Source organism: Giraffa tippelskirchi, chromosome 5 (assembly GCF_054371585.1).
Source record: "Giraffa tippelskirchi isolate mGirTip1 chromosome 5, T2T-mGirTip1v1.2.pri, whole genome shotgun sequence".
Lineage (NCBI taxonomy): Eukaryota > Metazoa > Chordata > Mammalia > Artiodactyla > Giraffidae > Giraffa > Giraffa tippelskirchi.
In genome coordinates this window covers 191440173-191466704 of record NC_137279.1, presented here as the reverse complement: position 1 = coordinate 191466704, position 26532 = coordinate 191440173, and the positions used below count along the sequence as shown (strand labels likewise).

Below are 26532 nucleotides of genomic sequence, written 5' to 3'. Positions count from 1 at the left end.
CAGGGAAGCTCCTTCCAGCAGTGCAGGGAGGACGGAGCGGAGCAGACAGGAGGCAGGACAGGCGCAAGGATGCTGTCCCAGCTGGCGTAGGAGCACCCAGGCAGTGGATGTGGTGAGGATGGAAGCGGAGGTGGGGGGGCTGGGCAGGAGGTGGTGCAAGGCACCAAGGAGTCCCCACCCGTCTCCCCACTCAAGCCCCGTTCAGCAGTCTCTCTTGCACAGCATTCTCTGAGTTCCTGCCCTGGGCCTGGGGGTGGGGGACCATCCCTGAGTTGCCATAGCAACAGAGGGGGAGGCGGGAGCTAGCTGAAGTTGGCAATGCAGCTCCACGAAGCTGTTCAAGGTCTGTCCTCAAGTCGCCCACCCTGGCTGTTACTTGCACGTTAAGTGTGGTTTCATCTCCACACCTGGAATTCCGTTTGGGTTTTACAGGCCTGGAAACTCGAGCTCTCCGGGGTCCTGGGCCCCTCCACGCTCTGGAGCCACCCTTGAACCCACCGCTCACCACAGCTTGGCTCTCGTTCCTTCTGAAACCGTATGGATATGGCATTTGGATTAAGTGCACATTTTCCAACCCCCCCTCCCCAGGGCTGCTGGTCATGAAGCCAGACACCCCAGAGAGGAGACCTTGGGAGGAGGCGGAGCCTGGGGACCCACTGCTGCACACCAGGGTCTCAGCAAGCGGCTCTTCAGGGGCTCTTTCAATCCACAACATGCTTTCACCTTTGTGGAAAGATATCACTTGCCAGCATTTATGAAGCACCTACTGGAAGCCAGCCCTGTGCGAGGGGCCAAAGACACACAGCCAATGAAAGGGCCACCTCTTCAGAACAAAGGGCACTGCTTTCCCTAGAAAACCCCAGTCACTGTTCCAGCTCATTTCCCCTACCTTAATCCCATCTGCAAATTCCTCTCTGCCCCTCGCTGGTAGCTCAGATGGTAAAGCATCTGCCTGCAATGTGGGAGACCTGGGTTCAATCCCTGGTCGGGAAGATCCCCTGGAGAAGGAAATGGCAACCCACTCCAGTACTCTTGCCTGGAGAATCCCATGGACAGAGGAGCCTGGCAGGCTGCAGTCCTTGGGGTCACAAAGAGTCAGACAGGACTGAGAGACTAACACTTTTCTGCCCCTCAAGGTAACATATTCACAGGCTCCAGGGATGAGAGCACAGACATCTGGGGAGAGCCATTATTCTGGCTGTCACAACATAATAGAGAGAATTTTCAATGAAAACTTCAGCATAAACAGTAACTGGTAACTACATGAACTCTGGAGCCCAGACACACTGCTCCCTGTTGCCTGCTGGCAGCCCCGGGAGGTGACACAGCCTTGCTCTGCAGGCCTGTGAAGCCTGCAGGACGTGACCACTGAGTTCTCGAGAAGATCTCGGAGAAGCCCACCATCTATCACTTGCTTCAGACTGTGAAACAAATGCAATCAACGCTAGCTCCCTGGACTTCACGAATCTGCCAGACCTCCTGCATGTTTCCTGAGGCTGCCAGGCCCCCCACGGGCACATGTTGAAAAACATTGTCCTGCGGGGCAAGACCTAAGCTCATCTCCACGCATGCTCTTTGGGACTCCATCCACTTTCACTCCAGCACCCCTGCCCCTGGGGGCACCCCAGCCATTCTGGACCTGCAGCATCTCCTGACAGTCACCTCCCTCCTCCTGGGACACCAGGCCCTTCCCGTTGCCCCTGAACACACGCCCGCAGGCCTCCAGGCTCTGCCCAGGCCACGCTTCATCCCATGCACAACGGACCCTCATCCTGGGGTGCCAAGGGCATTTAGGGGCCTGTGTGGGCCATCTGAAGGTGTCGAGGGGTGGCCAGTATCACGGGACTGTGGTACGCAGAGGGGCAGGGGCGCAAACAGCACGGGGGACGGGGGGGCGTGCCATGCCCAGGGGTGATGGCCTTTCTCTCCTCAGCTGTGATGGGCAGGAGATGGCACTGGGGCCGACATGGAGGGCTTGGCAACCACCCCCCAAACCAGAGCACCCACCAGGGGCTGCAGTCAGAGCTGGAGAAACGAATTCACTGGAATCTTACGGGGCTTTTAATTAAAAGTTACAGGGCTTTTTGCAGTTTGTACTATCGCAGTCTTCTGATCAGTCACTGACAGAGTTGTGTGGTTTATTTTTCTTCTTGATCAAATATAAGGTATGTGGTTTTAACAGCTCCACTGCGAGGTAAAGCAACATAGAGTAAACTGCACACATTGAAAGTGCACAGAGCCGCCCCCTTTGGCCTACACGCCCCCTGGGGCTGCCCTGACTAGGTTCAAGGCAGGGAACGGGGCCTTACGCCCTGGGAGTGCCTCCTGCCCCCTGGTGCCCCCGCTTCTGCACCGCTTCACTGCCCCATGCCAGGTGATGCTGGGCGGCTTTCTGTCACTATAGTCAGCATTCTTTTAAATTTTATGGAAGTGGAATCCTGGAATATGTGGCCTTTTGTGTCTGGCTCCTCTCACCAAGCACGTTTTCAGGGTTCACGTTGCTGCAGTAGCGCTAGTCCGAGCCTCTCTAATCGCGGGGCAGTTCTCCTGCATACGGGTGCATCGCGGTTTACCTCCTCTCAACAGATACTGGGATTTTACCAATCAGTGAAAGTCGCTCAGTCGTGGCCGACTCTGTGCAACCCCAGAGACGGCAGCCCACCAGGCTCCGCCATCCCTAGGATTCTCCAGGCAAGAATACCGCAGTAGGTTGCCATTTCCTTCTCCAGTGCATGAAAGGGAAAAGTGAAAGTGAAGTCTCTCAGTCGTGTCCAACTCTCAGCAACACCATGGACTGCAGCCTGCCAGGCTCCTCCGTCCATGGGATTTTCCAGGCAAGAGTACTGGAGTGGGGTGCCATTGCCTTCTACTCAACAGATACTGGGATTTTTACCAATTAGTGAAAGTCGCTCAGTCATGTCTGACTCTTTGGGACCCCATGGACTACACAGTCCGTGGAACTCTCCAGACCAGAATATTGGAGTGGATAGCATTTCCCTTCTCCAAGAAATCTTCTCAACCCAGGGATCGAACCCAGGTCTCCCACATTGCAGGCAGATTTTTTACCAGCTGAGCCACAAGGGAAGCCCTTACCAATTAGAGACTTATAAATAAACATGAATATGTGAATACAACTCTTCGTGTGGACAAATGTTTTCATTTCTTTGGGGCAAACCCTTGGGAGTGGAATCGCTGGGTCCTATGGTCAGAGGAGACCATAGGTAAGTTTACCTTTTCAGAAGCTGCCGCATTGTTTTGCAAAGTGTTGGTGCCGTTATTACGCTCCCACCAACAGTGAGGACTCTGCGCTCTCTGCCAGCCGGTTAGGTGTAGGCTCTCACTGCGGTTTCCACGTGCAAACGTGTTTCCCTGATCACCCTGAAGGGGAACAGCCTTCACGTGTCTACTGGCCATTTGCATTTCCTCTCGTATCAAGTTCCTGTTCAGGTCTTTTCTATTTGATTATCACTCTTTCCTTCTTATCGGTTTGTATAAATTATTTACTTATTCTAGATGTAAGACCTTTGTCTCACCCCAAGTATCTTCTCCCATTTACTGCTTCGTCTTTCATTCAATTTCTAGCATCTTTTGAAGAGCAGAAATTCATTTTAATGCAGATTGTCAGTTTTTTGCTCTGTGGTTTATAATTTGTGCCTTTTTTAAGACCCTGAGGTCACGAAGATTTTCCTTTTTATTTGCATGTTTTGGCCTTTCCCTTGTCTATCAATAATGCACCTGGAATTGACTTTCTAGTATGGTGAAACATGGAGATCCTTTTGTGCATGTGTGTGTGTGTGTGTGTGTGAACATGGATCCCCATTGTTCCAACACTATCATTCAGTAGACCACTTCTCCCACTCTTCTGCAGCGTCCATTTCACATAAATCAAGCACAAACATGTGCACGCTGATCCATCCCCGGGCTCTCTGTTCTGGCTCAATGATCCTCTTGTCTCCCACCTACATAAATCCACTCTCTCTTCAGCTTGATGCTAAGTCTTCCGATCCGGGAGAGCATGACCTCTCAGCAAGTCCTTTTCCTTCCAGAACCTGTAGACTAGCTTCCTCCTTTTACATTGCCATGTGATTATCAGAACTGTCTTCTAAGTTCAAAAAGAAACCACTAAGGATTTTAATTAGGATTGTGTTAAATCTATATAGGTCAATGTGGAGAAATTTGACATAGTTTATATTCTCTTTGTGTCTTCTCTGATATTTCCTCAAGTTTTCTTATGGCTCTTTTGTTACACATATTCCTAGGTACTTGATTTCTACGCCATTGTAAATTGAACTTTTTAAGCCTTAATTTCTAATTTTCTGGTTTTGGTGCACAGGACGCAATTGGTTTTATAGTTGATTATGTATATTCAACAACCTTATAAGCTTATTAATCTAAAAATGTGACTGTAAATATTTTTGGATTTGCTACACATATTGTCAAATAACGAGCTCTGTTTTCACCTTTCCAATTCTCCTATCATTTGTTTTCCTTTGTTTGACTGCTAATTGCCTCAGTGGACCCAATTCAAAAGCCCGGTTCCGGCTGCCTTCCTTCCTCTTGGTTCCCCAGGCGCTTGACAGGCGTGCTGTGCGCCCAGGAGCTCACCCCCACAGCGAGCCTGAGACGACTTCCTGGCGGGGAGTTCAGTGGCACCCCTGTAAGAAGCTTCTAGTGGCTTCAAGGGCACCCCCTGAATGGCTTCTCAGCAGCTCTCCAGCAAGCCCAGCCATGCTCCAGAAGGCTCCTAGGCACAGGGGACAGAGCCTCCCTTGCCACGCCAGCTTCCAGGTGAATCACGTAGGCATCCCAGTGCGGGGAAGGGGGTGCTGGCGATGGAAGTTCCCACCTTCTGACGGCTCAGAGTTCTGGCCCGTGAGTCTTGGACCACTGAGCGTGGACCACCACTGGTCTAGATCAACCCTGCAAACTTTCTGCTGTCTGTTAAAACAACACCGTCTCTGACGAGGTCTCGATCCAGCCTCAGGGAGGGCTCCCTCCCTTCCATGTCTGTTCCCTCCTTGGGTGCTCTCCCGTGAGGTATCTTAGAATCTTTTCTTCCCTCTGGAAATAATTAATGATCCTTCCTTGTTCAAATTATTGTGTGGCTCCTGTCTGCTGGACTGGACCCTGATACAGAACTGGTACCAGGAGTGGTCGCAGGAGATGGACCGGCAGAGATGAGATCTGCAGATTGATTTGTTGTGATTTTCAGCTCTAGCAGTGTTGAGCTCACTGTCGTGGGAGACAGAATGCCTGCAGGCACTGGCACCAGAGTTAATCAAGCCATGGCCTTGGGTTGCTTGTGAAGTACTGACAGAGGCAAGGGACTTGGAGCCCCTGTGGCAACTGAAGCTTTCTTTTTGTTCTAAATGGTAGTAATGTTGACGACCGGTAGTACAGTATGGAATAGAGCCTCAAGGGCACAAGAGTGCACACAGAAAAAATGACAAGTCATGGTGACTTAACTCCCAGGACAAGCAATAGTGAGAACCAGCATACTTCAATTCTCAAAATAATCTTTTTTTTTTCTTGCAGTCACAGGGCTAACTCTAAAAATCATACAGAAAAGTTATGCTGCTTGTGAACAACAGCTGGATTCAGTCTCACCAGTGTCTCAAGGGAAAGTCAGACATTGACTGGGAATGTGTGGGAGCATGAAACTGGGTGTGGGGACCTTTGGCTGCACCCAGGAAAACCGAGCATCTTAAACCCCACAGTGGCTGCACCCAGGAAGACCAAACATCTTAAACCCCACAGTTGTCCTAAGCCCCCCTCACCAGTAGAAGTCATTTGTCCATTACGTCTTAAAAGATTCTTTGTTTGAAAATCCTGTGATAACCTTGCCAAGAGTAGGTGCCTTGAAGGGGGCCTTGTGGGTCTATTCTCAAGACCCACAACCACCACTCTGTTGCCACCAGACACGTGACAGGTCAGATCACATGCTCCAACGGGCCAGGAACACACCTGGCAACTCCAGGCAGAACAGCTTACACACCTAGAAAACTGTTGTTCAGTCACTCAGTCCCGCCCGACTCTTTGAGACCCCATGGACTGCAGCACGCCAGGCTCCCCTGTCCTTCACTATCTCCCAGAGTTTGCTCAAACTCATGTCCATTGAGTCGGTGATGCCATCTAACCATCTCATTCTCTGTTGCCCTTGCAACTCCTCTTGCCCTCAATCTTTCCCAGAATCAGTGTTTTTTCCAATGAGCAAGCCCTTTCTAATATACGCATCGGGAACATATATCAGAAACATGGGAAACATGTCAAGTGGACTCAGGGTGTCAAACCACAGAGAGTGGAACATAACACTAGTTGAGGCCAAATTCATGGAGGATGGTGAAGTGACTCGAGTCCAGATTTAGTGCACTCACTTGAGCAGCTGGAGGTGTTTCTAAACAACATGTCTGGTTGTCTGGCAAAGATTCTACTCAGAAACGGTCTACATTTAGCAAGACTGAGATGCCAGAGCTGCCCTGGCACAGAAGAGGGAATCCAAATGCCTAGAGACACAGGGTGGTGGGACTGGATGCAGCCTGTGTGATCCGCACACTCACCTCCCAGCTACAGCCTTCAGGAGGTCCAGGAAGACCAACGCGCTGAGGAACATGAGGAAGAGGGGTGCTCACACCCTTGGAAAGCTCCGCAGCTGCTCTCCTCAGCAGCAGATGGGTCGGGGGGTTGCTGCACCGAGATGAGCTCCCCAATTTTAATGGAGATGATGAGATTCCAGACGAGCAGAGCCCAAATGGCAGGAACTGACCCTAAAAGGCAAGGCGGGGGGGCATGTCTGCCAAGAAAGACAACAGATGCGCATCCATAATCAAAACAGCCTGATACACAGGGATCTCTGACAGCAATTTCTTGAACACGGTACCCCAAGAATCAGCTTCCAAGATGGCTCAGTAGAGAACCCACCTGCCAAAACAAGGGACTCGGGTTTCATCCCTGGGTTGGGAACATCCCCCGGAGGATGGCATGGCAACCCACTCCAGTATTGTTGCTTGGGAAATACCATGAACAGAGGAGCCTGGCAGGCTATAGTCCACAGGGCCACAAAGAGTCAGATACATTTTAGTGACTAAACAATAAAAAAAAACCCTCAGACTATGAATACTGACTAATCTATAAAACAGGAAACAGTCAAACACCCGACTTGAGTCACAACTGTAACAGAGACTGCCTCTCACCCAGTGCCCGGACCTAACTCAACTCACAGGCCAGACTCCCTGACTGAAGGGGAGGCTGGGGCCCCTGGAGGAAGGAACCTGCCACGTTGCCTCGAGAATGCTACACGAATCCTCTTCCAAAGTTTCCCAAATCCAAGCTCCACTGCTCGGCTGTGAGCCTGAAGCGCTGCTAACTTGCCAGCTGGAACGATGTGAAGCTTGTCAGGAGCGGCTGCTGGAGGGACGCTGGGAAGGAGGGCATTTCTTTTCGTGGTTCCACTGCACTTCCCTTTCTCTGACTCCCTCGGCGCTTGGCTGGCACGAGACACCAGTGGAGCTCACCTCCCAGCAGCTCCCAGCAGGCAGCTTCCTGATTGGGTTCTTCAGGAATCCTAACTGGCTTCCTACCAAGTTCAACATCCCCACAGGCAGCTTACCAGCTCTCCCCAGGAGTCTGGCCTGCTCCCGCCAGCTTCCCACCAAGTTCAAGAGAAGCCCCTGCAAGCAGCTGCCCAGTGGATTTCTTGGGCATGCCCACAGGTGGCCTCCTGCCCACCAGCCTTGCCCAGCGGCCCAAGGCAGCCCAGTCAACCTCTCTGCCCTGGACTAGGCACTCAGCCACTACAGAACCTTGATTATTTACTGAGAGTGAGATTGGTGGTAAGAGAGACATGCCATCTGGAGATCGTGAGAACTGCTGTACACTCTCATTTTTCAGAGCCAAAGTTACCCAAACATTTGCGAATGTCCATTTAAAAGGGGCACGTGCCCCCCAACTTTGGCACAATCTCCCCCACTCCCTATCATACCTAGTGTTTCTGCACTAGTTATGGCTCCTACACAGCCCCATGGACCTTATGGCCAATGATGTAAGCCCGTCAGTTTCTGAACTTCAGAGGACAAGGCTCCTAAGCAGGCGCTAGGAAAAAGCTTCCCATCAGCAGTGCTGGGGAATGCGAGACACACCCTGCATTCAAGGGACCAAACTCATGCAGCTCTGAGAGGCACTGGGGGTGTCATACCAACCATCCCAACTCGGGGTGACCTTTGTGTCCAAGAACAATCCTGATTCCAGACCAAAGGACTAAGCCTCGAAGCTTCAGTCATTCCCAGGAGGTCTTGGGCAGCAATACAAACCAGGCCAAGAGTAAAGAGAGTTCTCTCATTTTCTTTCCCCTCCCTCACCTGCACCCTTAATGCTGGCAGCCCCCAACTCTATTCTAAGCTCACCCTACACAGTAAGTGGAAATTCCCAGGCTCAAGGTGGCTTAAACAACAAGGCCTTTATTTCCACCCCAGCAGAGTAATGGGAAGCAAGAGTTCCCTGGAAGTTTAAGTAAGAAGCTGGACAGATTTATCCAGTCACTTGAGGACAACAATGTCCCTGAAAAAAGGAAAACCATCCTGAGAGCCAGAGAGAGGCCGGGTGAGGTCCTCCTGGTCAATGTGGGTCACACCCATGCCTGAACTAGTCAGGAAGGGGATGCAGCCCATCCATGTGCTCAAACTGCTCACGGGGGCCTCCAAGGACCCGAGGGACCACAGGTAACAAGTCCCTCCCAGCTAGCAGAGCGGTGGTGTGGCTTCTGCCACAGACACTGATGGTGAGAGAACTATGGCAAGAGCCCCAGCCGGGCAAGCAAGTCTGACGCTGCACCTGAGAGCTCCCCACACAGGCAGCACTCCTTAGGAATACCCTATGTAGGCGTCTGACCACATGAAGCTCATCTTCCAGCATCTTCACAAAGGCTATCAAAGCTGTGGCTGACACACGGCCTCTTCCGTTGAAGGAGAAGACACGTTCTCTGCATACTTCAGGCCTTTCTCCAGCATGAACTTCCTGATGCTTCACAAGGTGAGGCCTTTTGCAGAAGGTTTTCTCACATCTGCTGCTGGTTGGCTTTTCTCTATGGTGAGCCTGCCAGGGGTGAATGAGGTTGGACCTGCAGCTTCAAACTTCCTTCCACTGATCATACCTACCAGGCTTTTGTGCAGCACAAGTTGGACGTTTGACAGGAGGCTTTCCCACGTTTGCTGCACTCCTAGCGCTTTTCCAGGCTGTGAACTTTCCAGTGTAAATCAGGGCACACATTTGGCAAAAAGCTTTCATTCTGTGAACTCTAAGGGGCTTTCTCTGGTATACACTTCATGCTGCTGAATGAGCTTAGACACATGACTGAAGGTTCTCTGCTAGTTACTGCATTCATCAGGCCTTTTGCTGCGAAGCTTTTTATGCCAAAAAAGCGTGTAACCTTCTCTGAACGCATCCTTCCCACAGTGTGCGCTCAGAAGGCTCTTCTCCAGCCTGGCTTCTCTGGTGTCACGAGGGTTAGGGTTAGGGTTAGCCCTAACCCTAACCCTAACCCTAACCCTAACCCTAACCCACGAGGCCAGAGCTACTGCACTCACACCTGCCCCCGGTGTGGGTGTGGCTGCCGTGGGCTTCCTCACAGCTGCTGTTCTGTCCGGGGGTCGGGGTGGAGAACAGCCCCCCTGCCCGCGGCGCTCCGGGGCCCGTCCTCCCACAGCCCTAAGGGCCTCTCTGGCACGTGGACCCCGCAGCGCTTCGCTTCGAGGCCCTCCCCTGCCCGCGTCCGCTCTGTCGGCCGCGCTGCCCTGGACCCGGGAAGGCGAGGCCGGAGCCTCCCCCACACGCCTCCCCGCCGTAGTTCCGGCCCGCGGCGGCTTCCCGGCGCCCAGCCCAGGGGCAGCCGGCCTTTCCAGCCTGGGCCGCACTTCTCACGGGCCGGGCCTGAGCGGGCGACACGCGCGGGGGAGTCCAGACCTGAGACGCTCTTACAAAAGCGCCCCGCGCGGGAGCGGCCTCCCGCTCTGCTCCACACCAACCACGCCGGGGCCGCAAGAGTAAGTCCCCGCCGGCCCACCTCCCCGCAGCAGGCCCGGGGCCAGCCCTCCGGGGAGAAGCCCGGCCCCCGTCCTCAGGGAGCACGCGCCCTACGGCCAGGGGCCCCTTCAGGACGGCCCCGCCCAGCTCTCAGACCCGGACTCAAGGCCGACCCAAGGGCGGGCCGCGCCACCGGAGGACCGCTCCGGAAGCCCCGCCCCCACGTAGCCGCACGCACGGGGACACGCCCCTCCTGGGTCCCGGAACGGCGCCGAGAAGTGTTTCCACGTGGGGCGGGGCTTCACTTCCTCTTAAAGGAGACGCGCCGAGATTTCCGCAGTAAGGACTCCAGTACCTCTTCCCTCCAGTGGTGGCCGCCCTGGTGGCTGTACCAACATCTCCTTCAATTCAGTTCAGTTCAGTTCAGTTGCTCAGTCGTGTCCGACTCTCTGCGACCCCATGAATTGCAGCACGCCAGGCCTCTCTGTCCATCACCAACTCCCGGAGTCTACCCAAGCCCATGTTCATCGAGTCAGTGATGCCATCCAACCATCTCATCCTCTGTCGTCCCTTTCTCCTCCCGCCCCCAATCCTACCCAGCATTAGGGTCTTTTCCAATGAGTCAACCCTTCGCATGAGGTGGCCAAAGTATTGGAGTTTCAGCTTCAACATCAGACCTTCCAATGAACACCCAGGATTGATCTCTTTTAGGATGGATTGATTGGATCTCCTTGCAGTCCAAGGGACTCTGAAGAGTCTACTCCAACACCACAGTTCAAAAGCATCAATTCTGCGGCGCTCAGCTTTCTTCACCGTCCAACTCTCACATCCATACATGACCACTGGAAAAACCATAGCCTTGACTAGACGGACTTTTGTTGGCAAAGTAATGTCTCTGCTTTTAAACATGCTATCTAAGTTGGCCATAACCTTCTTTCCAAGGAGTAAGCGTCTTTTAATTTCATGGCTGCAGTCACCATCAGCAGTGATTCTGGAGCCCAGAAAAGTAAAGTCTGACACTGTTTCCACTGTTTCCCCATCTATTTCCCATGAAGTGATGGGACCAGATGCCATGATCTTAGTTTTCTGAACGTTGAGCTTTAAGCCAACTTTTTCACTCTCCTCCTTCACCTTCATCAAGAGGCTCTTTAGTTCCTCTTCACTTTCTGCCATAAGGGTGGTCTCCTTCAATTAGATGAGTTCTATTTTTCTGGGAATGTGTCTGTGTCCTCTACATTTTCACATTTACTATCATAAAGATCTTTGTAATATATCTTATCTTTTTACGTGATTTATAAAATTGCCCCTTAAATTGTAGCTCAGTAGGTAAAAACTCTGCCTGCAGTACAGGAGACCCGGGTTCGATCCCAGGGTTGGGAAGATTCCCTGGAAAAGGGAATGGCAACACACTCCAGTATCCTTGCCTGGAAAATCTCATGGACACAGGAGCCTGGTGGGCTGCCGTCCATGGGGTCGCAAAGAGTCAAGCACGACTGAGCGACTAATAAACTTACTAAAATTTTAAGTGACTTGTATGCCCTTTTTGGAAAAGACCCTGATGCTGGGAAAGATTGAAGGCGGGAGGAGAAGGGGACGCAGAGGATGAGATGGTTGGATGGCATCACCGACTCGATGGATATGAGTTTGAGTAAGCTTTGGGAGTTGGCGATGGACAGGGAATCCTGGCGTGCTGCAGTCCACGGGGTCTCAAAGAGTCGGACAGGACTGAGTGACTGAACTGAATGCCCTTTTTGCCTTCTATGGAGGTGTATCAATTTTCTTTAGAAAGAAGCAACATTGGGCTTTGTTGCTGCCCGCCATTCTGCTTTTTTAGCTTTCACTCACACGCACGTCCCAACCCTTCCCTCCCCACCCCTACACCAGAGCATTTATGGTCGTAGGTGGATGTTTATGACTGTGTGAACACTAATCACAGCTGAGGCGTCTACTATTACCATGGTAGCTTTTTCTTTCTTCCCCAACCTTTTGTTTTCCTTGGAGTTACGTCCCTTGGTTTCTCAGGTACTTGTCAGTAAGTCACTCCCAATTCCTATCTAAATATGTTCAGAAGCGACAGGTATCCTAGTATCCTAGTAACTAGGATGTCTTCTCTGGGGTCTCAGCCCCTTGCCTCTGGTCTAGACACGCAGCTGCCATCCCTGAAGCTTTCTCTGTGCTCCTGGGAGTCATCTTCCTCTTTTGCGTTGCATCCACAGTTCCTGAATATCAGGTTTTCTCCTTTCTTGGTGTACTCTTTCATCTAGAAGAGTACATCCTCTAAGTTTCTTAAGAAAGGGTGAATGGAACAGACATATTCAAAAAACTACAAGTCTTTAGCATGACTTTTATATGTATTTCCTTCCAAATTCTGAGGATTCTGAAAGGTCTGACTCCTGTCTGTCCGATGTCACATTTGAGGGTTCCAAGGCTATTTTGATTCCTGATAACCTGTGTCCTGATACCCTCAGTGATCAATGCAAAGAAATAGAGGAAAACAATAGAATGGGAAAGACAAGAGATCTCTTCAAGAAAATCAGAGATACCAAGGGAACATTTCATGCAAAGATGGGCACAATAAAGGACAGCAATGGTATGGACCTAACAGAAGCAGAAGATATTAAGAAGAGGTGGCAAGAATACACAGAAGAACTGTACATAAAAGATCTTCACAACCCAGATAATCACGATGGTGTGATCACTAACCTAGAGCCAGACAACCTGGAACGCGAAGTCAAGTGGGGCTTAGGAAGCATCACTACAAACAAAGCTAGTGGAGGCAATCGAATTCCAGGCGAGCTATTTCAAATCCTAAAAGACGATGCTGTGAAAGTGCTGCACTCAATATGCAGCAAATTTGGAAAACTAAGCAGTGGCCACAGGACCTAAAAAAGGTCAGCTGTCATTCATATCCCAAAGAAAGGCAATGCCAAAGAATGCTCAAACTACTGCACAATTGCACTTTCCTTACATGATAGCAAAGTAATGCTCAAAATTCTCCACACCAGGCTTCAACAATACGTGAACCGTGAAATTCCAGATGTTCAAGCTGGTTTAGAAAAGGCAGAGGAACCAGAGATCAAATTGCCAACATCCGTTAGTTCATCGAAAAAGCCAGAGAGTTCCAAAAAAAACATCTACTTCTGCTTTATTGATTATGCCAATGCCTTTGACTGTGTGGATCACAACAACTGTGGAAAATTCTTCAAGAGATGGGAATACCAGACCACCTGACCTGCCTCCTGAGAAATCTGTATGCAGGTCAAGAAGCAACAGTTAGAACTGGACGTGGAACAGACTGGTTCCAAATTGGGAAAGGAGTACGTCAAGGCTGTAAATTGTCACACTGCTTATTTAACTTACATGCAGAGTACATCAAGAGAAACGCTGGGCTGGATGAAGCACAAGGTGGAATCAAGATTACAGGGAGAAATATCAATAACCTCAGATATGCAGATGACACCACACTTATGGCAGAAAGTGAAGAAGAATTTTGATAAAGTAAAAGAGGAGAGTGAAACAGTTGGCTTAAAAGTCAACATTCAGAAAACTAAGATCATGGCATTTGATCCCATCACTTCATGGCAAATAGATGGGGAAACAATGGAAACAGTGACAGACTTTATTTTGGGGGGCTCCAAAATCACTGCAGGTGGTGACTGCAGCCATGAAATTAAAAGATGCTTGCTCCTTGGAAGAAAAGCTATGACCAACCTAGACAGCATATTAAAAAGCAGAGACATTACTTTGCCAACAAAGGTCCATTTAGCAAAGCTATGGTTTTTCCAGTAGTCATGTATGGATGTGAGAGTTGGACCATAAAGAAGGCTGAACCCCAAAGAATAGATGCTTTTGAACTGTGATGTTGGAGAAGACTCTTGAGAGTCCCTTGGACTGCAAGGAGATCCAACCGGTCCATCCTAAAGGAAATCAGTCCTGAATATTCATTGGAAGGACTAATGCTGAAGCTGAAAGTCCAATACTTTGGCCCAGCTGATGCGAAGAACTGACTTGTTAGAAAAGACCCTGATGCTGGGAAAGACTGAAGGCAGGAGGAGAAGGGGACGACAGAGGATGAGATGGTTGGATGGCATCACCGACTCAATGGACATGAGTTTGAGTAGACTCTGGGAGTTGGTGATGGAAAGGGAGGCCCAGCATGCTGCAGTCTATGGGGTCACAGAGTCAGACACAACTGAGTGACTGAACTCAACTCACTCAACCTGTGTACGTACTGTTCTCTCCAAAAGTTATAGCAGCAGTCCCCCACCTTTTTGGCCCCAGAAACCAGCTGTGGAAGACAGTTTTCCACGGATGGTGGAGAGGCGCAGGGGTGTGCACACAGGGATTGTGAGCATGAGAAGTATGCAACCTGGATCCCTCACGTGCACAGTTCACAGTAAGGTTTGAGCTCCTGTGAGACTCTTAATGCCTCCACTGATCGGACAGCAGGCAGAGCTCAAGTGGTAATACCAGTGATGGGGAGCGGCTGTAAATACAAGTGAAGCTTTGCTCGCTCACCTGCCTCTCACCTCCTGCTGTGCAGCCAGTTCCTAACAGGCCTCAGGCTGGTCCCAGAGGTTGGGAACCCCCAAGTTATAGAATCTTTTCTCCCCACTGATCTGGAATCCCACAGTGATGTGTCAGGGCTGGTCATGTGCTGTAGTTAGTAGTAGCCGGTCCTTGTAATCTGGAAACACAGCCTTCGTTCTCAAGATTCTCTCGAATTCTTTCGGGTATCCACTGTTTGAAGTATATGATTTTCTTTGATCCCATTCAGTACTGGAATCTTTTGAGTGTTTCCTTTTAGGCTGGTGAAGACTCCTCAAGAAGCCTCCTTCTCCTTTATTTCCTGCCTGGAGGACACCGCCTGTCTCCTGAGCTGAGGACCTTACGTACTGAAGGCTGATGTCTCAGCTCCTGCTGGGCTAGGGCAGCAACACGTGCCTGACTGTGTGCAGTGGAGACTTACAGCTGCTTCCAAACCAGCTTTCGGCCGGTCCCGCTGCGTTCACTCCCCACACCCACTTCCAGAGGCGCCTGGAACTGCCGACCACAGCGTCCCGGAGCTCTGCAGTAACACCAGGTTCTCAACTGTTCTCGTTTCTTTCCTACGATGTCATTTTCTCGGGCACTTCTAAGTCACTTACCATTCACCTATTTTCTTGAGAATTTCCAAAACTTTGGTGCCATTTATAGGCATCCTAGTGGATTTATGCTTTTTTAAAAAATTAAAGTTCCCTGCAATTTTAATGGGATTTCAGGAAGGAACTATGATAGACAGCCACATCTAGTTATAAGAAGGATGGGAAATGAAGACTTTATTCAGAGGATTCAAGTCTCCAGCTATAACCTGACACAGACAATGGACAGTGAAGGAGAACCAGCCATCTCTGTCACACGGGCAGCTGGTTTTTGAGACAGAAACTGAGGCCATTTTTCAGTAGAGCAGGAGAGGTGTACGTCTGCGGGTGGGCCTTGGGGACTGGTGTGAGGAACGAAGAAAATATCTGAAATATTAATAGCAAATACAAAGACGTGCCACGGAGTCACAGAGAAATAAATAAATGCTTTATTTAATTCATTCATTCCCAAAGCTTCACAACTCACCCTCCCACTGTCAAAATAAGTCACATGTAACACAGTCCCCACCACCTCCCCACCCAACAGAGCACTGTAGGGGCAGTGTCAGCATGATGGAAAGTCGTGTGTTTCAAACATTTTAGGGGCACTTTCTCTCCAGACTAAAAACCCACTAAGTAAAACAGGCTGATCCCAGTTTAAACCTGTGCAACCCATGAGGGCCTTCCTGGAGCACCGGGGCCCCCGGAGCAGTTGAGAGAAGCCGTTTAGACTCCCATTTACAGATGCCCTGCTCTGCAAACCATGAGAAACTCTCCAGAGAGCCCCTGCCTCTACCTGAAGTGCATATACAAAGATGTCACAGGATCAATTCTTCTCTCCAACGAGATAAACAGCACACAGAATTAAGGCATTTGGGGGGAGTCAACAGGGAGTAAAGCATTCATTACCGTTACAATAACCTACCAAAGATGGCCATCCCATTTCTGAAAGCTCCTAACCAGGCCCAAGTGCCGGAACAGCTGCTGCAGACAAGTGTGGTCACTCCCGAAGAGGAATTCCGGGAAGACCCAGGGCTGATGCCAGCGCTCCCACAGCACGTGGGCTCCAGCAGGTGTCACTCCGCATGTGCCCAACACCAGACAGAAACCACGGGGGCTGTGCAAACTCTGCAGGGAGGAGCAGGGGCGCTGCCGGCTAAACCACAGCAGCAAACTGAAGGGACACCACACGGACCTGGACGCATGCACACCCACACAGCACACGGCAGAGGTCTGAGATCCACACAACTTAAGAAAGAAAGGCTCTTCGTGCCCTCCACACACTGAGCAACTATGAGTTAAGGCAACAGAAGCCACCTCCGCCCTCGCTCACTTCCCCATCCAACTGTCTCCCTACAGTCTACGGCATATATTCCACAGACCACTGCACTTCAGAACCTGCATGTCCCTCCCGCGGAACTCTCCGAGGACAGGATCCCACTGACCACTCGTGTGTACGTTCCAGTCACTTTATTGCACATCAAAGGAGTCAGGTTGGAGGGTGGGGAGCGTGAGAAGGGGAGTGAGGCTGAAGTGAGCGGGGGAGAGACGTCAGGCAGCCAAAGGAGACACTTCCAGGAGGGAGAGCCGAGCTGGCGGGGCACCCAGACCCCTCGGGCCCGGCCACCGAGTGCCTGGCAGGCGGCCCCAGGGGCAGAGGAAGAGCCTGAGCGCCGGCACCAGAAGGCCCACCCCACTGCCAGCACCAAGGCTTGGGGCGCCCCAGGAGCCCAGGGTGAGCGGCAGCCCCACTGAGGAGCCACGCTAGCTTCCTGGGAGGGTCCTTCAGGGGTGGCCAGAGGCCCACCACCGTCATCGGCACACACAGGCACGCACTCCTGACCCTCGTGGTGACCACAGGGCCTGTCCCCGGACTACCAGGCAGCGGAGCCACGGGCTCTCCTTCAGCCATGGACAGGCCGCTGGAGACTCCAGGAGGAACTCCTCAGTCGTGAACACAGGCTATAGACAGACTGTGGGTCCCGACGCTGGATCTCAGAGCCTGGCCAACTTAAAAAGAAGTTCTGGGATTTGAAGAAGGGCAGCCAACATTTTATTCAGCAACCAGGTGCATTAAAAAAAAACCCAACAATGTTGCCCTCTATTATCACCTTCATTACATAAAAGAACATTTTATCACTCAAATTAGGAAGAACATAATCTCAGACTAAAAGACAACCCTCTGAATGGAGTAAACTTGACTTCCTATGTTATCTCACACGTGTCCCTGCCCTTCTGACCTGTGGAGGTGGCGTGTCATGGTCGCCGTGACTCTTGTTGTCCCCCAGGCACAAAGCCCAGCCGAGCAGCAAGGCCACAGGCCGTCATCACCCCAAAGGCACATCCACTGAGAAGAGGGACCACGTGCACAAAGGCAGCTGCTGACCCGTCACCAGGACAGCCCAAGTGCCGAGTGCTTTCACAGACACTCTCTCACAACAGCCCCACAGGAAAGGCACGGCCAGCCCTGCCATCAGGGCAGCCTCCCTGGGGCCAGGCCTGCTCAGGGCCAGGCAGGGGGCAGCTCAGCACAGAAGAGCCTTCTTCTCTAAGGCGACTTTCCCTGGCTCAGTCCAACCTTGCCTGCAGGCCCCTTTCTTATACTCCTGCATGAACCTTCTATTTGAAGAGTCAATTCACAGAAGAACGGGGGAAAATGATGGCACATATGCCTGATAACAGAAACATATTCAACATGAGGAAATTGTGTTAAAAAAAAAAGAAACTGTCCTTTCTTTTTAAAATGTCCTGTTCAACAAGCGCGTGTTGACTAAAACTCATCAAATGTCAAAAGAGAAAATCAAAACTAAGCGTGATGACCTTGAACCATTTCCTGGAACAAGGCAGGGCATAAATAAATAAATACATAAATACCAGAAATAATATGAAAAGGCACGGATACATATGACATTGATGGGTTTTGGAAATACATTCGGAACTCCCACCAGGACGCCAAAGCTGAACCTTCTCACAAGTCTCAGCGCCGCCCCCAACCATCCACTGCAGCCAAGGCCCCAAGCACAGGATTCCTTAGGCCCAACAGCCCTCAGGCACCCCAGCAACAGTGAGGACACTCCTGAGCCAGGCTGGGGGCCCCAGCTCCTGCCCATTGGTCGGTCGTGCCCCGCCCCGTGGACACGGTGCTCTGGGCCACAACCTCATCCCCCATGTCCACGTTTCCTGGCTACATGGCAGTGAGCACCCCGGGTCTTGGAGACTGGGCTTTATAAAGTGCTCTGTGGAGAGTGACTCCTTCCTCGTCTGTACCCTACCTATCCCTGACAACAACAGAAAAAGGGGCTTTAGTAACGTGGGGCTCAAAACAAGGAGGAATGGCCTTATGTATCTAGCTATGCTCTTTTCAGAGTCGTGTCTGGCACATATGGAATTTCACACTAGAGGCTGAACTTCAGTTGCTGGAATTCTGAAAAAATTATCTCAAGACTGCTGGACACAGGAAGTCAACCTGCCTCTATGAAGGACGACTGGCCCTGAGCCCACTGCGCTCTGGGGTGGCGCGGGGGCCCCACTCCCTGGCTCAACGCTGCCCCAGGCCCAGTCCCTCCCTGGCCAGGTCTGGTCCATGCGCAACAATGAGGATCAACTCAGTCCAGTCCTCCTAGAGAGACCCCAGAAAAATGGTTCCATCCCCCAGAAACAAGTCCTACACTCATGTCACCCTGCACAGAAGCCTGACAGCCACCCCGCTGGGCCAGCCGAGGAGGGGGCCTGCCTCCATGCAGCCCGACACTCTGCCTGGCAGCGCCCCCGATGCTGCTTTCCAGGTCTGTGAACAGAGTCACCTCCTACCCCAGGGAGGCTCTGTCCCTAACAAACCCCTGCAGAAAATGCCCGTCCTGCGAGCCTGCAGCACGACCCCCGGGAAGAGAATCCAGGCCAAAGGGCAGCGGCAGGAGCATAAAGCGAGGTGAGCGAGCTGGTCCTGAGTCTCCTCTAGCCAGACTGAGAAGGTGACATGCTGCCTTGCGCCCAGGGACACTCGCTTCAGTGGTTCCGCCCCTCTCGCTGGCGGCTCCGCCCCTCTCGCTGGCGGCTCCGCCCCTCTCGCTGGCGGCTCCGCCCCTCTCGCTGGCGGCTCCGCCCCTCTCGCTGGAGGCTCCAGCTATCCTACAACCCTTCCCTATACCAGGGAGAGCCCTCCCCCAACAGCTGCGAGAAGCCACTGCCCCGTGCCGGTGAGTCCCACCACGACGGCCACCAGCACACTATCGCTCTCCCGCACCAAAGCCCTGCAGCACTCGGATCTGGTGGCAAAGGTGCCATCAGCCACCCGCCCGCAGCCCCTCCTCCCTCAGGACCCCTCTCCTGCTGCAGCTGGGACCCCGACCTCTGAATGCAACCCACCCAGCAGGTTCGCAACCAAGAACAGCAGCACACAGCCCGCTTTTGAGCCTCCGAGGCCGCAGCCTCAGCTTGCAACAAGCTCCAGTGGCTGCATCTTCCCCTAGGAGTCACCGATGATTTCTCTCCCCTCAGACCTCATTCACGTGCACGTGGTCTGGCCTGGTTTCCAACACATGTCCATCCATGCCACGAGGCGGACTCAGAACTCTGTCCTCAATCACAGAAGACCATGACCAGAGGCTGCCTGTCTGGTCAGTGAAGACACACAATAATGCTGATAATTAAATAAACTCATATCATTTGTTCAACTGTTACAGAAAACCTAAACACAGATGTGAAATCTGCCCATTTCTAAACACTTTCCATGGATCCACACAATGGTCCTGAGGCCTCAATAACTAGATGGGATTTCCCTGCAAACAGCGGTACCTGGACGCTTCAAAGAGGCAGCCACTGGCCCACCTGTGCTGACATAACACACATCTGGCCCCGCAGCCCAGGTAGATGAGCCCTGCCCACAGCCGAGCTGTCAGGTGATAACCCAGCTCATTCCTCTACCTTCGCCCAACCCCCAGCAGGCCAAAGGAGACCTCTAACCTCACTGCTGTCCCCCTTTTCAGTTCTAGGAGCAACTACCAAGACATCAGGTCCAAACAAGTGAAGCGCAATCAACCAAACACCAGATGTTCTGTCCACAAGACATCACGGAACTGAAAGCTCAGAACCACCCAGAAGATGAGTCAAGTTTCTACTTCGCAGTGCGTGCATGGACTTCTGTTAGAACTGGCAGTGGATGCTGTTGGACGGTCCTTGGTCCGAGTGGAGGCAGTGGGCCTCCTGAGATCAATGGACTTCTGGAAGCTCCCCAGAGTGAAATGGCAGAGAACTCGTGAGACCTATTGGCATGATGCTAGGCACAGCTGGGCATGGGGCTAGGTGTCGAGCTCTGAGCGTTACCTAAAGAGACTGTGAACACTGCAGGTACTGACCTTGAGACAGTAAAGCCAACCCGAGTGGCCAGGAAACCACCCTTGAATGAAGACAATGGACACGATGCTCCGACCACATGGAGAGAGCACTGGGGTGACAAGGAGAGCGCGCGCATGTGTGTGCGTGCGTGTGTGTGTGTGCGTGCGTGTGTGTGTGTGCGTGCGTGTGTGTGCATGTGTGTGTGTGTGTGAACATTACATGTTCAACCCAGGAGCTGGGAACACAACTCACAAGTTCAGGAACTGCATCTCTGTACTCTGCTTTTTACCAAACTCCCTTTTCACTTGACTGCAACCAAGCCATCAAGCTGAGATGTGAACCCAACAGCAGTCTGGAAGATGCCAGTCCTCTCTACTCAGGATATCAGCAAGCCTTCAGCCTCGGCCCCAACTTGCTCACATTTCAAGGCCCATTTCATTAATTTCCAAACACACTGAGGAAGCACAAAATGAAGTTGTGTAGGAGCCTCCCGGCTGATACTGATACTGACCCCAAGACTGTCCGATGCCCAAACACCTGAGATAGAACACAGTCTGGGGGAACAAAGCCGGTCCTGTTTCACCTGCAGCCGGGCGGGACTCGGCAGCACAGGACGTGGTCTCGGGGCGAGAGTCGGTGTCAACTTGCAGTGCAGGTCACTGCCGCCTCTTCACTGCCATCAACGGTGCTCCAGAATTCTACTCGTAAAGCAGAAACTTTTTTATGGGGTCTGGCAGAGGCAGCGAGGGGATCAGATGGAGGCGGTATTTGCCGAGCGCTCTTCTCACAGCCACGCGGCACAGATGCAGCAGGGACCTGGGGACACCTGGAACGGGTGGGAGGAAAGGGAGAGACAGAGGAAGGGGGGCTTAATCCAGTGTCTCCCCTATCGCCTCAGAGCAGAGGCTGGGGGGACGGCGGGCAGGACACACCAGAGCTTGCCGCCAGCACCCCGATTTCAGAGGAGAGCCGGCTCTGGTAAGAAAGACCTGTTAGCTGCTCCTTCGTCTGCACAAGGAGCAGAATCGTCACTCTCCCTGCATCTGCTCACCTCTGCCGAGTTCCCTAGGCAGAGAAACCAGAGCTGACCAGTGCGAGCCCTGACCCTTGCCTCTGCCAGCCTCTGCTCTTGGTCCACCCCAGAAGCTCCGAAGAGGTTAGAGGGGGACAGACCAAGCAACAGAGGAGGGTAGGCTGCTAATTTTACTCTGGGTGAAAAAAAAAGCCTCACTGTGTCTCTGCCTCGTGCAGCAGGCATGAACACAGGCAGCCTAACTATCAGCGTGGCTCCAACTGCTCAGTAACCAACTCTCAACAGGAGCAAGTTTTAATGACTGGTTTAGGGAAAGCCAGGAACACGAACACAACACACAGAAGTTCTGAAGAGGAAAGCGACTGGGGAAAGGTGGCCACTCAGATGCCCTCAAGACCCAGGTGGGAAAGAGGCCAGGTGTGGGCAGGTCAGAGGGAGCACCGAGGGTCAACTCCTGAGTCCCGGAGAATAACGAGAACAAGCCACGGGTCAACCCCAAACTCCCTGTCCATCAACTTACTTCCCTGGCAAAGTCCTTCTTCATAAATAAGCAAACCTCAGACTTAATTCTAACAAAAATCAGGCTTAGTTCACAATCCAGAATGATGGTATTTGAGTGGAATTGAAGAAGGGGGAGTGAGACGCCCTAAAGGAAGAGCTTGAAATCTATTGTAAAGCGAACTTTTAAGAGCCATAAACGCAGGAGTGAAAGAATTTCAGATCACAAAGTAGAGCAAAGGAGTAAAGAGAACATAATCCCAGGAACTCTGAGAACATGTATTTTTACAGATTTCTTGCTATTAACCCCTGGTGTCCAGGAATTTAAAAAGAAACTAATCTGGAAGACCGTTCTAAAAAATTCCTAGTCCTAACTGAAGGTTCTGACCAAGTGCTAATTAGGTGGTTTTTTTTCATTGCTGCAACTTGGTTCCTTCAACTGACTTAAAGAGACTGCCAGGCAGAGCTGAACTAAGGCCACTTACTTCTGGCCTCTTTAAAGACCTGCAGCGCCTCGGGGTCCACCTTCCTCCTGCCTCTCGACTCTGGGCCCAAGGACTCCCACTTGACCAGGCTCAGGTTGGCTCCGAACTCCACCAGCAGGCTGACAAAGGCTGCCTCGCAGCCATGACGCAGGACGGCATCCATGACGCAGCCGGGCGAGCCCCTGTAGAAACCCTGCGTGTTGACGGGGCCGTTGCAGTTGAAGTCCGGGTTCGCTCCCGCCTGCAGCAGCAGCTTGAAGCACTGCAGGTTGTGGTAGGCGGCGCTGATGTACAGTGGGCAGACCACCAATGAGGTGAGCCGCCGCGAGAAAGGGGGCTGGGCGTCAGGAGTCAGGTGGTGGTTGACGTCGACGTCCGCCCCATACCTGCAGGGAGACACACGGACAGTCAGGCCAGGACCGTCAGCAGATCCTGACCGCACCTGCGGCGACAGCCCGATGCCCCAAGCACCAGAGCGTCCCCTGCTCGCGGTGGACCCATGACTCCCAGCAGGCACCACTGTACTTAAGACCCTTGGGATCCTCTCACCCAAGAAAACTCGTAAGGGAGTTCTTTCAAACCTGTGAAGACCCAACAATCCCACGGCTATTTTACTTATTTCGAAGCAGAGATAAAGAAGGAAAATTTCCAAATTCATCTTAGGCAATTAACAATAGAATAATCCCCAAACCAAAGGTCACACCATAAAGAAAAACTACCAGTGACCTACACTTATGAGCATCAACTTACAACCTCCAATAAAACATCAGCAAAGGGACTCCAAAAACACTAAGAAAGCAACACACGATGACTTCATGGGGGTTATTCCAAGGGTGGTTCCTCTATCAGAAACTCTATTAACATAATCCATCATATTCACAGAACTAAGGGGAAAAGTTGTGGATGTGACTGGTAGTGGAAGTCCAATGCTGTAAAGAGCACTATTGCATAGGAAACTGGAATGTTAGGTCCATGAATCAAGCCAAATTGGAAGTGGTCAAACAGGAGATGGCAAGAATGAACATCGACATTTTAGGAATCAACAAACTAAAATGGACTGGAATGGGTGAATGTAACTCAGGTGACCATTATATCTACTACTGTGGGCAAGAATCCCTTAGAAGAGATGGAGTAGCCATCATAGTCAACAAAAGAGTCCGAAATGCAGTACTTGGATGCAATCTCAAAAACGACAGAATGATCTCTGTTCGTTTCCAAGGCAAACCATTCAGTATCATGGTAATCCAAGTCTATGCCCCAACCAGTAATGCTGAAGAAGCTGAAGTTGAACGGTTCTATGAAGAGCCACAAGGCCTTCTAGAACTAACACCCAAAAAAGATGTCCTTTTCATTATAGGGGACTGGAGCAAAAGCAGGAAGTCAAGAAACACTTGAAGTAACAGGCAAATTTGGCCTTGCAGTGCAGAATGAAGCAGGGCAAAGGCTAATAGAGTTTTGCCAAGTGTACACACTGGTCATAGCAAACACCCTCTTCCAACAACACAAGAGAAGACTCTACACATGGACATCACCAGATGGTCAACACCAAAATCAGATTGACTATATTCTTTGCAGCCAAAGATGGAGAAGCTCTACACAGTCAGCAAAAACAAGACTGGGAGCGCACTGTGGCTCAGATCATGAACTCCTTATTGCCAAATTCAGACTTAAATTGAAGAAAGTGGGGAAGACCACTAGACCACTCAGGTACGACCTAAATCAAATCTCTTATGCTTATACAGTGGAAGTGAGAAATAGATTTAAGGGACTAGATCTGATAGACAGAATGCCTGATGAACTATGGACGGAGGTTCATGACACTGTACAGGAGACAGGGATCAAGACCATTCCCAAGAAAAAGAAATGCAAAAAACCAAAATGGCTGTCTGAGGAGGCCTTACAAATAGCTGTGAAAAGAAGAGAAGCGAAAAGCAAAGGAGAAAAGGAAAGATACACCCATTTGAATGCAGAGTTCCAAAGAATAGCAAGGAGAGATAAGAAAGCCTTCCTCAGTGATCAGTGCAAAGAAACAGAGGAAAACAATAGAATGGGAAAGACTAGAGATCTCTTCAAGAAAATCAGAGATACCAAGGGAACATTTCATGCAAATATGGGCTCAATAAAGGACAGAAATGGACGGAAGCAGAAGATACTAGGAAGAGGTAGCAAGAATACACAGAAGAACCATACAAAAAAGATTTTCATGACCCAGATAATCATCATGGTGTGATCCCTCACCTAAAGCCAGACATCCTGGAACGTGAAGTCACAAGCGGGCCTTAGGAAGCATCATTACAAACAATGTTAGTGGAGATGATGGAATTCCAGGTAAGCTATTTCAAATCCTAAAAGATGACGCTGTGAAAGTGCTGCACTCAATATGTCAGCAAATTTGGAAAACTCAGCAGCAGCCACAGGACCTAAAAAGGTCAGTTTTCATTCCAATCCCAAAAAAAGGCAGTGCCAAAGAATGCTCAAACTACCACACAATTGCACTCATATCACACACTAGTAAAGTAACGCTCAAAATTCTCCAAGCCAGGCTTGAACAATACGTGAACCGTGAACTTCCAGATGTTCAAGCTGGATTTAGAAAAGGGAGAGGAACCAGGGATCAAATTGCCAACATCTGCTGGATCATCGAAAAAGCAAGCGAGTTCCAGAAAAATATCTACTTCTGCTTTATTAACTATGCCAAAGCCTTTGACTGTGTGGATCACAACAAACTGGAAAATTCTTCAAGAGATGGGAATGCCAGACTACCTGACCTGCCTCTTGAGAAACCTGTATGCAGGTCAGGAAGCAACAGTTAGAACTGGACATGGAACAACAGACTGGTTCCAAATAGGAAAAGGAGTATGTCAAGGCTGTACATTGTCACCCTGCTTATTTAATTTATATGCAGAGTACATCATGAGAAACGCTGGGCTGGATGAAGCACAAGCTGGCATCAAGATTGCAGGGAGAAATATCAATAACCTCAGATATGCAGATGACACCACCCTTATGGCAGAAAGTGAAGAACTAAAGAGCCTCTTGATGAAAGTCAAAGAGGAGTCAAAAGGTTGGCTTAAAACTCAACATTCAGAAAACTAAGATCATGGCATCTGGTCCCATCACTTCACAGCAAATAGATGGGGAAACAGTGGAAACAGTGGCTGACTTTATTTTCCTGGGCTCCAAAATCACTGCAGGTGGTGACTGCAGCCATGAAATTAAAAGATGCTTGCTCCTTGGAAGAAAAGTTATGACCAACCTAGACAGCATATTAAAAAGCAGAGACAATACTTTGTCAACAAAGGTCCGTCTTGTCAAGGCTATGGTTTTTCCAATAGTCATGTATGGATGTGAGAGTTGGACTGTAAAGAAGACTGAGCACTGAAGAATTGACGCTTTTGGACTGTGGTGTTGGAGAAGACTCTTGAGAGTCCCTTGGACTGCAAGGAGATCCAACCAGTCCATCCTAAAGGAAATCAGTCCTGAATATTCATTGGAAGGACTGATGTTGAAGCTGAAACTCCAATACTTTGGCTACCTGATGTGAAGAACTGACTCATTTGAAAAGATCCTGATGCTGGGAATGATTGAAGGCGGGAGGAGAAGGGGATGACAGAGGATGAGATGGTTGGATGGCATCACTGACTCAATGGACATGAGTTTGCGTAAACTCCGGGAGTTGGTGACGGACAGGGAGGCCTGGCGTGCTGTAGTCCATGGGGTCGCAGAGAGTCAGACACGACTGAGCGACTGAACTGAAGGGGAAAAAGCCATAACTATCTCTCAAACGCAAAAGAAGGCATATGACAAAATTCACCACTTAGACATGTTTAAAAACACTTGACAGAATAGAACATGAAGAAGACTTCCTTAACATGATGAAAAATATTTCCTCATCCCAGAAGTCAGCATCTCACCTAATGGGCAAACATGAGCAGCAGTTCGTCCAGGAGCAAGACACATCGTCCCACTTTCTGGCCCACTATTTCTAAAGGCGTGTTTTTCTTTTAAAGTATTAGTGCAATTAGACAAGAGAAAGCAATTAACTGAT

At 50.7% G+C, this 26532-nt stretch overlaps 2 protein-coding genes across 5 annotated transcripts in view; one reads left to right on the top strand and one right to left on the bottom strand.

Moving 5' to 3' along the window:
• Nucleotides 1–3681: 3681 nt before the first annotated feature.
• LOC145505317 (uncharacterized) lies at nt 3682–16889 on the top strand. Its single transcript, XM_081487029.1, has 3 exons — nt 3682–6065; nt 7038–10353; nt 16600–16889. Exons 2-3 carry the CDS (start codon nt 9318–9320, stop codon nt 16887–16889), a joined length of 1326 nt encoding a protein of 441 aa, XP_081343155.1. The 5' UTR covers nt 3682–6065; nt 7038–9317.
• The window catches only part of ASB1 (ankyrin repeat and SOCS box containing 1), a 23735-nt gene continuing 12763 nt past the window's right edge, over nt 15561–26532 (bottom strand). For all 4 annotated transcript variants that reach the window (XM_081491292.1, XM_081491293.1, XM_081491294.1 and 1 more), the window contains 2 exons: nt 22485–22870; nt 15561–21294 (listed from right to left, as the gene is read on the bottom strand). In XM_081491292.1, coding sequence (XP_081347418.1) covers nt 21167–21294; nt 22485–22870 — 514 coding nt within the window. In that variant the 3' untranslated portion in view covers nt 15561–21166. The remainder of the gene's footprint in view (nt 21295–22484; nt 22871–26532) is intronic.